General features: G+C 48.8%; 2 protein-coding genes and 1 long non-coding RNA gene across 9 annotated transcripts in view; 1 reads left to right on the top strand and 2 right to left on the bottom strand.

The window, feature by feature from the left end:
• Positions 1 to 211: 211 nt before the first annotated feature.
• LOC311605973 lies at positions 212 to 8338 on the bottom strand. Of its 2 annotated transcripts, XR_014782136.1 has the most exons (3): positions 8211 to 8338; positions 6884 to 7192; positions 212 to 1616 (listed from the first exon to the last, which is right to left on the bottom strand). It is a non-coding gene; the product is annotated as an uncharacterized lncRNA (long non-coding RNA). The 2 variants fall into 2 exon arrangements; XR_014782137.1 differs by lacking the exon at positions 212 to 1616 and having other exon boundaries at positions 6172 to 7192.
• Positions 1626 to 10475, top strand: NR1I3 (nuclear receptor subfamily 1 group I member 3). 6 transcript variants are annotated; one of them, XM_084796766.1, is made up of 9 exons: positions 1626 to 5368; positions 5557 to 5699; positions 6175 to 6305; positions 7818 to 7987; positions 8199 to 8338; positions 8531 to 8676; positions 8772 to 8885; positions 9075 to 9180; positions 9956 to 10475. In XM_084796766.1, the coding sequence occupies exons 2-9, from the start codon at positions 5563 to 5565 to the stop codon at positions 10083 to 10085; spliced, it is 1074 nt and encodes a 357-aa protein (XP_084652892.1). In that variant the 5' UTR covers positions 1626 to 5368; positions 5557 to 5562; the 3' UTR covers positions 10086 to 10475. The 6 variants fall into 6 exon arrangements, 4 of the variants coding, with proteins under 4 accessions (XP_084652892.1, XP_084652891.1, XP_084652890.1 ...); XM_084796765.1 differs by having other exon boundaries at positions 8769 to 8885; XR_014782113.1 differs by lacking the exon at positions 1626 to 5368 and having other exon boundaries at positions 5566 to 6305; positions 8772 to 8847; positions 9956 to 10092.
• TOMM40L (translocase of outer mitochondrial membrane 40 like) overlaps positions 9793 to 11729 on the bottom strand; it is a 4284-nt gene continuing 2347 nt past the window's right edge. The window contains exons 7-10 of the mRNA XM_084796799.1: positions 11647 to 11729; positions 11458 to 11534; positions 11146 to 11248; positions 9793 to 11029 (exon numbers count right to left, since the gene is read on the bottom strand). The exon at positions 11647 to 11729 is cut by the window's right edge and continues 40 nt beyond it. Of these exons, the coding sequence (XP_084652925.1) occupies positions 10890 to 11029; positions 11146 to 11248; positions 11458 to 11534; positions 11647 to 11729 (403 nt within the window). The 3' untranslated portion in view covers positions 9793 to 10889. The remainder of the gene's footprint in view (positions 11030 to 11145; positions 11249 to 11457; positions 11535 to 11646) is intronic.

Raw genomic sequence — 11729 nt, 5'->3', positions numbered from 1 at the left:
CACCACTTATCTGAGAAGGAGATGGAGCACAGCATCACTTTGCTAAGTCAGGAGTGTGATTTGGACCCCTCTTTTGGTCACATGATCCTCTGAGCATAGTACCATCACGGGTCTGAATATATTTCTTTATAATCTATTAAAAGGGTTGTCTTCCTACTGGAGTTTAAGCCTCATGAATGTAAGAGAGTGTCATATTCATCTTATCGTTTATCTAACACATGGTAGGGTCAGTATTTGTTAATGGAAATAATTACCATGATTTCGCATAGTCTCACTTGAGCGAAGTCAATAACAGATATAGATAGGTAAATAGATATTTTAACCACTTTTTAAGTTAAGAGTTCAGGTTAATATTTATTTAAGGATGAATTAAAGTCCCCAAGTGCAGGTTTAGAGTCATAATTACAGAGAGAGGTGAGAATGGATTTTTAACAGCCTTGCTTGAGCTTAGAGATGTAGCTCAGTTGATAGAGTGCTCGCCTCCTGTGTGCAATGTAGCCATGCTGCCCTGAAATGTAGACCAGGCTGGCCTTGAGCTCACAGCAGTCCTCCCGCCTCTGCTCCCCAAGTGTTGGCACTAAAGGTGTGTGCCACTATGCCTGATTTAGGTGATGCTGGGGATTGAGCCTTGAGCTCCACTGATGCCAGACAAGCTCTGCAGGGATTGAGCTACATCTGCACTCAGATACTGGGAATATAAGCAGACATCACCATAACAGGCCTAGGAATTCTTCGTCTTGACTCTAGGCATATTTGGTATGTGGTTTTGTATGCCAGTTTGTTTGAGACAGGGTATCATGTCCCAGACCAACCTTGAATTCTCTACGTAGCTGAGGGTCACCTTGAACTCCTGATCATCCTGCCTTTACTTTGCCCTTTGCCTCTCAACCACAGGCACAGTCCACACCTGCTTTATTTTTTTAAAGACATGATGTTGCTAAGTGGCCCAAGCTATCCTGGAACTCAATATTTCCTACCTCAGGCCTCTCTAGTGCTGGAATCCCAAGCATGCACTACCATGCCTGGCACTTGATACATGTGCTGGTTATTTTTTTATTTTTATTTTTTATGTCAACTTGACATAAGCTAGAGTCATCTAGAAAGGGTAAAACTCAATTGAGAAGATGTTTCCATAAGACTGGCCTGTAAGCAAGTCTGTGGGGCACTTTCTTGACTGATGATTGATGTGGGAGGGCCCAGCCCACCATGGGCGGGGCTACCCCTGAGCAGACAGCCATAGGTTGTATAAGAAAACAAGCTAAGGGGCTGGAAAAAAATGTCTCAAGACCTGAACTCAGTTCCCAACACCTACATGGAACCTCACAACTGCATACAATGCCAGTTCCAGAGGATCCAACACCATCTTCTGAAGTTCATCGATTCATGTGTACATGTGGTGCATACATACACATCCAGACACACACTTACATGTAAGATAAACAATTTTTATAGTTTATTTTTATTTTATGTTCATTGATGCTTTGCCTGCATGTGTGTCTGTGTGAGGGTATTGGATCCTGTAGTCACAGACAGTTGTGAGCTGCCATGTGGGTGCTGGGAATTTAATCCAGGTCCTCTTGGAAGAGAAATCAATGTTCTTAACTGCTGCGCCATCTCTCCAACCTACAATAAACAAGTTTTTAAGGCGGGCTAGGCAACCTGTGGAGAGTCAGCCAGTAGCCAGAGCTCCTCTGTGGCCTCTGCTTGGGCTCCTGCATCCCTGACTTCCCGCAATGAGGAACTGTGATCAGGAGATACAAGCCAAACAAACCCTTTCCTCCTCAGGATGCTTTTGGTTATGACGTTTATCACAGTGATAGAAAGCAAAGTAGAACAAGAATTGGTACCAGAAGCAGAGCATTGCTGTGAATGGTCTGGCCGGGTTCGAAGGACGAATGAAGAAAGATGTGGGGGCTTTGAGCTAGGAAAGCTACTGAGTGCTCAGAGCTTAATGATTATGGGAGGTTAGAAGATAATGGTGAGGAGTTGGAGAGATGGCTCAGAGGTTAAGAGCACTGGCTGCTCTTCCAAAGGTCCTGAGTTCAATTCCCAGCAACCACATGGTGGCTCACAGCCATCTATAATGTGATCTGATGCCCTCTTCTGACCTGCAGGTGAAACACTGTATACATAATAATCAATAAATAAATCTTTTTTAAAAATGATGATAATGAGCTGGGCGTGGTGGCGCATGCCTTTAATCCCAGCACTCGGGAGGCAGAGGCAGGTGGATCGCTGTGAGTTTGAAGCCAGCCTGGTCTAGGCTACACAGAGAAACCCTGTCTCAAAAAACCACACACAAAAAAAATGATGATAATGGTGAGAGCAGTGCAGATGATGGAGGCCCTGTGGAATTACAGAGAAAAGCAAAGACTATCAGGACCGTTCCTATGATGTTTTTATTAAGAATCTGGAGTTTCTGGTCAGCTGGGCCAAAAGAGTACGTTATGATTAACAAGAGACCAATGTCACTGATTTGGGTGGCACAAAAGCTGCAGAACTGAAGAGGTGGTATAGAGAGGCTGAGATTTGGCACCAGGTGTCAAGGTTGGAGCCCCTGAAGGGAGTCCAGGAGATGCCATTGGTAAAGGTGCCACCTCATCCAGACTGGCCTGCCTCTGCCTCCTAAGAGCTGGGACTAAAGGCATGTACCACCACACCTGACCTGCTTTCATGGATTCCAAAGCCTTCTGACTTCTTCATGTACGAGGCATGCTCATGGTATACATACATGCAGGCATAAAATAAAGCTAAGAACAAAAAAATAAAGTTATACTCGTGTGTGTGTGTGTGTGTGAGTGTGTGCGCGTGCAGGTGCACCATCGATCTTGTTTTGTGAGGGTTTTTGCTTTTGTTACATTCCTTCACTTGGGAAGGGGTACACAGATGCCACTGAGCATTTACAAAGGTCAGAGGACAACTTGCAGGGGCCAATTCTTTCCTTCCACCATGTGGATCCCAGGGATCAAAGAGGTCAGCATGCTTGACAGCAAGTGCCTTTACCTAATGAGTCATTACACCAGCCCCACCTTGGTTTTTTGAGACAATCTCTCACTGGACTGGAATTCACCAACTAGGCTATATAGGCCGGCTCTTTGGCTACTTTACTGAGTTCTTAGATCTACCACCCTTCTCTACCCCAATACCTTCCAGCTCCCCAACAGTAGGTAGGCAAGAAAGGTTAGGGAGGAAAGGTGTCATAGCTCTTTTTAGACTACTTCCTGCTGATTAGGGGGCATCGAATTCCTTGGGGGCAAGTGCAATCTTCGTAGTTAGAATATCTCCAACTAGCAACCAGCAATCCAGCGACCCAGCACCCAACAACAGCAAAAGCAGCTACAGGAACCAGGAACAGCAGGAGCAGCCGCACGGGAACAGCAGCCACCGCAGGCCCAGTGGGGGCTCTCGAATTTATACCCTCTCAAGAGTCCCCCAAACTCCAAACATAAACTATCCTGCAGCTGACAAAAATCACGTCCCTCCTAGAGCACGAGACAAATCATAGTTACAGGCTGTGGACAATCTGAAGCAGCCCCATATCCCACACCTAGGATTAAAAAAAAATTTTTTTCACATAACATAACTAGGTTGGGTTTTTTCTTTTTTTATTTCTTTCAGTTTATTTTGATTTTTCGAGACAGAGTTTAACTGTGTAGCCTTGGCTGTCCTGGACTCACTTTGTAGGCCACAGAGATCCACCTGCCTCTGCCTCCCGAGTGCTAGGATTAAAGGCATGTGTGCCACCACGCCCTGGCCCCACAACTGGGTTTTTAAAGAAACCAACATTCTCACCACAAAGCTAGGCGTCAAGCCCCAGGGCTCCACCTGTCTCCTCCTCCTTGGCACTGGGATTACATATGTGTCCCACTGTGCCTTTTTAGAAATGTAGGTTCTAGGCCTTAAACTCAGATCCTTATAAGTACTTTACTGACTTAGCCACCTTGCCAGCACCTAGAGTTCACTTTTATTCAGATCTCAGTCCTCCCAGGTAAGGAAGAGGGATCTCTATTAGCCTTCTGCCTAAATTCTTAATTAGATTACGGTAGCATTTTGGTTTTATGACGGGTGCTTCTCCTGTCTCCTAACGTGATCTTCTCAGGCTCAGCAAAGCTTCCCCGGCTCAAAAGTCAGCAACTGTCTTCTCTTCTCACTCTGCGAGCCCAATTCACCTTCAAGTGTCTCTTATTCTCACTCTGTTAACCCTCCTGTCTTCTTCTCTCTAGCCTGACTCGCTCTTCTTTCTTCCTCACCGTCGTCTCTGACCATTCTCTTCTGCCAGCTGTATGCCCACTCCCTGTTCCCACACCCAGTTCTCAGCCTCCGCTGGCTTTTTAATCCTCTCCTGCTCCCAGAATTCCAAGAGGCAACTGACAGTGAAGGGCTTAGGATCCTTTAAAGGGCCAGGCACATAAAATAAATCATACTACAAACTACTGAGGTCTTTTTTTTTTTTTTCCTTTTTCTTTTTCTTTTTTTTTCCGAGATAGGGTTCCTCTGTGTAGCCTTGGCTGTCCTGGAGCTCACTCTGTAAATCAGACTGGCCTCAAACTCAGAGATCCAGCTGCCTCTGCCTCCCTGCTGAGATTAAAGGCCTGTGCCACCACTGCCTGACTTACTGAAGTCTTTTTAAGACAGATTTCTGGGGCTATAGAGAGGGCTCGGAGGGTAAGAGCACATACACTCTTGCATTTGCAAAGGCTTCAGCTTCAATTCCTAGTACCCAACATGTCAGTTCACAACTGCCTATAACTCCAGTCCCAGAAGATCAGACACTGTCCTCTGATCTCTGTGGATCCTAGGTGTACAGATTTAAAAAAAAAAAAAATCAATAAATATGTATTTTTTAAAAAGAGAGAGCATTCTGGGAGCATGGTAGGATTGTTACCCCTCTTCTTTCACTCTTTGCATACTGCATGTAAACAGTGCCGTGTCTCTCTCTTTGTCTCTCGGTTTATCTAGGATCCATGTAAAGAAGACGGCTGTAGACTCAGCCTAGAGCTCACCAACAAGAACAACCTCCATGAGCCCTGCTAAGCACCAGATTTTGATGAGTCATAAGGTCCCCACCTACAGCAGTCCCTCCCAATCTGCCACCAACCAACACTTCAGGCATGCTAGAAAACCCCCTCCCCCAACCCAAGGTCTTTGCCCTGAGTCCAGAGTCTGCATCCTACCTACATATGGCACGGACAGTACCTGGAGGCCACATACAAGAGACGTCCCTTTGGTTTCCAGGTACTGAGAACCATAATCCCTAATTCCCGAGATCACAAGGAGAGCAAGAGCGGGGTCAGCGTGGAGGCTTGGGGAGAGGTGGCCCTCAGCAGATTTCGTGGCCTGCACGTGGCATGCTGCCTAAGAGAAACAGGTAGGTAATTTGTTGGAGGCCGGAGACTGAAAGCAACCTCTTTTGCTTCTAGTGCAGACAGTGCTGAGGGGGGCGAGGGGCGGGGATTCCCGTGTAAGGTAGGTAGTCTTGGGAAGAGATTCTGCAGAAGAGAAAGGAGAGAGTCAAGTGTGGTCCAGAGCTGACCGTCTTCTTCTCCCCCGAGTCAGGAGGCCATGACAGCTACTCTAACACTTGAGGCCATGGCCGATGGAGAAGATTATGGACCGAGGAACTGTGTGGTGTGTGGAGACCGAGCCACGGGCTATCATTTCCATGCCCTGACCTGTGAGGGCTGCAAGGGCTTTTTCAGGTGAATGCTTCCTCCCCAACAGAAACAACCTCCACAACTCCTATCAGCCAACCTTTAAACACTGGCGCATCTCCAAGCTTATCAGGCTCTCCTACCCTCGCAGCTAAGCTCAACTGCCCTGTGGCTAGCGTCCCTTGATCCTGCTGACTACAACACTGTATGAAACTGGTGACTTAATGACAAAGCAGGCTGACCATTTGTCCTAGGGACACAGCCTATTCGTCAGGGGCACTTGCTTAGTACACACTACCTGCAGAGTACCAAGTTAGTACCACACAGGGAGGGTTCCCGAGTGGCTCCAGGTTCCCATGAAAGTGCTCCAAGTACCTCCGAAGACCTTTGACCCCCCCGCTCAGATTAGCCTGTTGTTAAGTCAGTCTCTTAGGCCCTGTCCTTTCAGGTCCCTCTCACACCCACCTGCCTGCTCGGGGCCATCTCAAACCCTGCATGCAGAGAGCCTGTTTCTCCCTCACAGACGAACAGTGAGCAAAACCATTGGTCCCATCTGTCCATTTGCTGGAAGCTGTGAGGTCAGCAAGGCCCAGAGACGCCACTGTCCAGCCTGCAGGTTGCAGAAGTGTCTAAACGCTGGCATGAGGAAAGACAGTGAGTTGAACCCCTTACCATCCCAGGAGTCCATTGCCTGGGCATCTCTGCTTGTTTGCATCCCTAATAGCTCATGGTCCACAGAGCAAGCAGGTTAAGCTTTTTGAAATGAATCAGATTAGGCTTCTGTTTTCAAAACCTCTAGTTTCCCTTTTAAAAAATATTTATTTTTAATGTGTATAAGTATTTGCATATATATATATGTGCACCATGTGTGTGACTGGTGCCCACAGAGCCTAGAAGAGGGTGTTGGGTCCCCTGGAACTGGAGTTACAGATGGCTATGAGTTGCCATGTGGATGCAGGGAATTTAACCCAGGTCCTTTGAAAGGGCAGCCAGTGCCTTTAACCCTGAGCCACTCCTCCAGTCTCTCCCCCACGCCAATCTCCTTTAAGGTACATGATTTTATCCTCCTTCCGGCTTTGTCTCTTCATCCCCTTCAGTATACGTTCCAGCCACACTGGCTCGGTGCTGTCCCTGAACACACCAAGCATACCCTTTCTCATTTGCCATTCCCTCCACCCGAAATGCCCTTCCCTAGAGAGCCACGTGGCTTGCTTGCTTCGTCTCTTGAGTACATAGTATCTGCCATCTCCTGGGTACTTCTTGGCTATTCGTTGCTGCTTCCTCGGTGCCAGGTAACTCTGCTGTGCTTCCCAACAGATGAGGCTGGTCTCCCACAACCTAAGCTGCCTGAGTCAGTCAGCTAAAAAAGTAGAGTCACACTTGAGAATCAAGGCCATCTCCCTTGCTCAGACTCTTGTTTCTCCTTATTGCATTACTTTCCAATGTGGTGCAGCGGAAAGGACACCGTAGAAGCCAAATGACCTTGACCAACCTGTATCCCTTGCTTTATGACTCTGGAAGTGTCACGGGAATCTGTGCTTCTGGGAAAAAAAAAAAAAAAAACAAACCATGAAGTCTTCCCTATGTGAGTTAGAGTTGCTGTATCCGGTGACAGCTAGGCCCAGAAGCTTTGAAATGGCAATGCCATGCAGATTCAAAGTGATGCTTTCAGTAGGAAGACCCTTCTGCGATGTTCCCGGGAAGCCAAGCATCTTAGACCCTTCCCACTTCATTTTCCACGCTTCCCTTCTTTCCCACGGTGCACTGTTTTCTGCTGCAGTGTATCTCAGATAAATGTGAGGTTGGCGGAAGTGTGCAGGGATTCCCCTGCCACCTGGAGACGCTAGGTCAGTGAAGTCCAAGGAAGTCTCAGAAACTCTCCTTTCTTCTTCGGTCCTCCTTTTTTTTTTTTTTTTTCCTCCTCTCCCAAGACAGGGTTTCTTTGTGTAGCCTTTGTCTGTCCTGGACTCGCTTTGTAAACCAGGCTGGCTTCAAACTCACTGCCTGCCTCTGCCTCCCGAGTGCTGGGATTACAGGCACACACCACATTCTCAGCTCTCAGTTCTTCCTTATATGTGGAGATTTGAGTAGCCCCAACTCAGGGGCTGGCAGAAAGCTACTCTCTGACGGTCTCAACCGCTTCGTCACCTCTCTTGCCTGGCACAGTGATACTGTCAGCAGAAGCCCTGGCACTGCGGCGAGCCAGGCAGGCACAGAGGCGGGCACAGAATGCATCGCTGCAGCTGAGTCAGGAACAAAAAGAGCTAATCCAGACCCTGCTGGGGGCCCACACCCGCCATGTGGGCCCCATGTTTGACCAGCTGGTGCAGTTCAAGGTGAGAACTTACATCATTTGGCCTGGGTGCCTGAGGGAGAGGGTTATGTGTCATGTCCTAACAGTATGGGTCTCCAGAACCCCAGAGTGGGCAGGTTCCTTGGCGGGGGTGGGGGTGGGGGACACGACGACCCAACCCTTCTCAGATAAGGCTGGTGAGGCCTAAAGGACAGCCGAGGCTGAGGCCTCTCACTCATGCTAGAATTCCACAGCCTCCAGCTTACCTGTTCATCCATCACCGTGCTTTCCCACCTCTGGTCCCCGTGTTGCCTCTGCTCACACACTTTGCAGATATCAATACTTTCATGGTGCAGCAGATTATCAAGTTCACCAAGGAGCTGCCCCTCTTCCGGTGAGTAGCACACGGTCTTCCGGGAAGTAAGCGCTTCATAAATCCCACCAATCTCTGATTAAAACCGTGGATCCCTTATCCTTTAGCCTTTCTGAGCACTAGGTCTTACACGTTCAGCTTTTAAGTGTGTCAGTCAGGACTTTTTGATGTACAGACTTAAATCTAAGGCACCCTTGGTTTCTGCTCTAACAGGTCTCTCTCCATGGAGGACCAGATCTCCCTCCTCAAGGGAGCGGCTGTGGAAATACTGCATATCTCACTCAACACCACTTTCTGTCTTGAAACACAGACTTTCTGCTGTGGGCCTCTTTGCTATAAAATGGAAGATGCAGTCCTTGGTGAGATGGTAGAGGAGTACAGGGTATGTATCCTTGTGGTATGAGGCATGGCACAATGACCAGGAGGCTCCTAAGCCTGCCATCTCTCACAGTAGGGTTCCGGCACGAGTTTTTGGAGTCGATCATTCGCTTCCATACAACACTGAAACGACTGCGGCTCCAGGACTCTGAGTACGTGCTCATGGTTGCCATGGCTCTCTTCTCTCCTGGTGAGACTCACACAAAAGTAAAAAAAAAAAAAAAAAAAAAAAAAACCCTCAGCCCCTGTACTCCATCCCTGACCCCCCCTGGCTTTCAAGCCTATGGATGGGTCTACACCATCCTCAGGCCCTGTGCAATGTGAGGCTCCCCACCTGTGTGCCCTGCTATGTTGTCCATCCCAGTGTCTCCTATCTCAGACAGGCCCGGAGTTACTCGGAGGAGAGAGATAGATGAGCTGCAAGAGGCGGTGGCCCTGATTTTGTACAACCACATTCTAAGGCAACAGTCAAGGTTCCAGAGGCGGTAGGTAGGAGGGTGGGGACGCAGGGGAGGAAGGGATGTGAGGAATGCTGGGCCTGGGAGGAGTCCATTGTACCATCGCTTCCTTTGGGGAACCAGGTACTTAGGAATCTAGACCTTTCTTTGGGCCACCCCATCACACCCAGCTCCAGTACCCAGATTTCTCGGACTGCTGTTTCATCTTACTTTTCCGAGATTTTTTATTCAGTAGAGATGCAAAGTAGTAGCTCATAGCCTGTGTGTAGTAGCATTCCTGAGATTTCTGGTGGCTTCCATCACCTCACCTCTCCAGCTTTTCCAAACTGCAAAGCAAAAGCTCCAAGGTCTTGTTCGTTCTTCCTTTTGGCTCTTTCCTCTGCATTGGGTCAATTCCTGGACTCTTGCAGCCCCACTGCAGTTATGACCATTGATATGGACAAAGCCCGACCCTAGTTCAACAGTCCCGGCAGAGAAGCTTATACCACTTTCGTTCTGTGCATCCCTTTAGCACTCAATGTAGAAGGCTCCACCTTCAGATTCTATACAGTGGAAGTTTTGGCCAAGCCTAGTAGTTTCTTTATACTTGACCTCAAAGCCCTGGGTTCAGGAAAAACTAGGCACCAAAAAAAAAAAAAAAAAAAAAAAAAGTTCAAAATATACTTTGTGCCATCCATCCAGAGCATGGTTTTTCTAGTGTTTTGTCTTAGCCTCTCTGAGGGACAGTTCAGGGGATGGGGACCTCAGGACAAGATTCCCAAGCTGCCTTATTTTCCTGGTAACCCTGCTACTTTCTCCAAAGGTTTCTGTATGCAAAGCTGCTGGGCCTGTTGGCTGAGCTCCGGAGTATAAACAACGCATACTCATATGAAGTACAGCGCATCCAGGGACTGTCTGCTATGATGCCGCTGCTTGAGGAGATATGCAGCTGAGGCCCAGGCTTGCATCCTGCCCCCCCCCCCCGCCCCCACGCCCCATACATTAGATTGGAAAGGGGAAAATCGCTGGCAGCCGAGATGGGAACCAACAGAAAGGAGCTCAGTGAAGGCAATGAAATGCTGAACAGCAGCTGTCTCTCCGTGCGGCCTTCGGTGGGGTATGCAGGGGGTTGTGGGGAGGGGGCAGAGAGTGGGGAGGTGGGCTGACCATAGGGCCAAAGTTGTTCTCAGGAAACACAGTACGATGGGAAAGAAGGAAGCATCAGGGCTAGGAGGTAAAGTTCCTTATGGGAATGGGTGGGCCCATTCTTTGCTCTTCTGTGTCCAAAGATTTAGCTCTTTAACCCTACTTTCCCAACCTTGGAAGGCTGAGGAATAGAAAAATGGGGGGGGGGGAATTAAATAGGAAGCGTTTTTCCTGCTCCCTATTTTCATGCAGTTTTTTCTGCTCTGAAGAAGGAGCTAATATCTTAATCAAACAAAAATAATGAAGAACGTAGGGTGAGCAGAGCCAGACATATCCCTTAATCCTCTCTCTAGTCCGGAGCCACAGAGCTTGTGGGAAATTATAGTGGGCCTGATGGCAGAATTGGGAACCTCAAACCGCTGCCTGCTTGGAAAATGACTGTGAGGCAGGTCCAGTTCTGAGGAGGACATCGTCTCGTCCCCCACTCTGCCCATGGGATCTAGAAGTCATCCAGCAAGGGTTGGCTCTGGGGAGGGACCTAGTTAGCCCCTGGCCCTAGGGCATATGACTCAAAGGTTCCAGCTGCCATGGAGGCCGCCTCCAGGACAACCTCAGCCCACAGTGATGGTGAAGCCACAGTGGAATCTGTTTCGCCAGTGATTGAGGAAGGCGCCAAGGGCTAGGGTGACCGGCAGGGGGCGCATCTTCTTCTCCAACACAGCACCTACACACCAGTTACTATCCACCAAGCCTGCCAGAGAAGCGAGTGTTAGTCAGGACTTGGAGCAAGAAGACCACAGAAGTAGCCTTCCTCCCCACATACCCTCCCAGTCGCTCACCAATTCTACATGTCACAATAACCCTCACCTCTAAACACCATATCGGCCTGGGGCAGAGTCAGGTGGTAACCAAAGGAGAAGGTTGTATCTTGTAGCCTTGTATTTGCCTCAAACTCCACGCCAACCTGAACCTGGGAAGCAGAGACAAAAACCCAGTGGAGAATCCGTCACCATGAATAGCTGAGGAGTTCTGACAGGGCATCAGCAAGCTAGAACGCATGCGCGGACCAGTGTACCACGTGAGCACAGGAAGCCTAATAGGCCAGGAGCCTGGGGAGATTTGAGGAGCCAAGATTCTGGGTGATTTCCTACGCTAAGGGGATGAGCTCAGGCATCTTACCTGTTCGTTTGCCTTGTGGTAATAACTCGCATGGGCTCCACCTGACCCAACATTCAACGTAGCTACCCAGTGTACAGCTGAGGGGAACGTAGAGAGGGAAAAGACAGTTACTGTAGTAGATACAGGCAAGGAAGTCTAGAGAAGCCCGGAGTCCGCTCCTCCTCACCCCTGTTTCTCTTGGTCCCGTACCTGAGTACTTCCCAGCCAGAGTCAAGATGGCCCCCTCTTCCCCTGGTCGCCGGTGATAAACTAGCTCGCCTCCTAGCACCAGC

This window comes from Acomys minous (assembly GCF_964271855.1).
Source record: "Acomys minous genome assembly, chromosome: 1".
Lineage (NCBI taxonomy): Eukaryota > Metazoa > Chordata > Mammalia > Rodentia > Muridae > Acomys > Acomys minous.
Note: the sequence above shows the minus strand (reverse complement) of the source record. Positions and strands in the feature narration are given on the sequence as shown.

What these genes read in the sequence shown, in the direction of transcription:
- NR1I3 (XM_084796763.1), top strand. Translation starts at nt 6,008, where the DNA reads ATGAAAGTGCTCCAAGTACCTCCGAAGACCTTTGACCCCCCCGCTCAG. An exon ending in AAGGAGCTGCCCCTCTTCCG is followed by an intron (nt 8,339 to 8,530) that starts GTGAGTAGCACA and finishes CTGCTCTAACAG; the next exon opens with GTCTCTCTCCATGGAGGACC. An exon ending in CATGGCTCTCTTCTCTCCTG is followed by an intron (nt 8,886 to 9,074) that starts GTGAGACTCACA and finishes CTCCTATCTCAG; the next exon opens with ACAGGCCCGGAGTTACTCGG.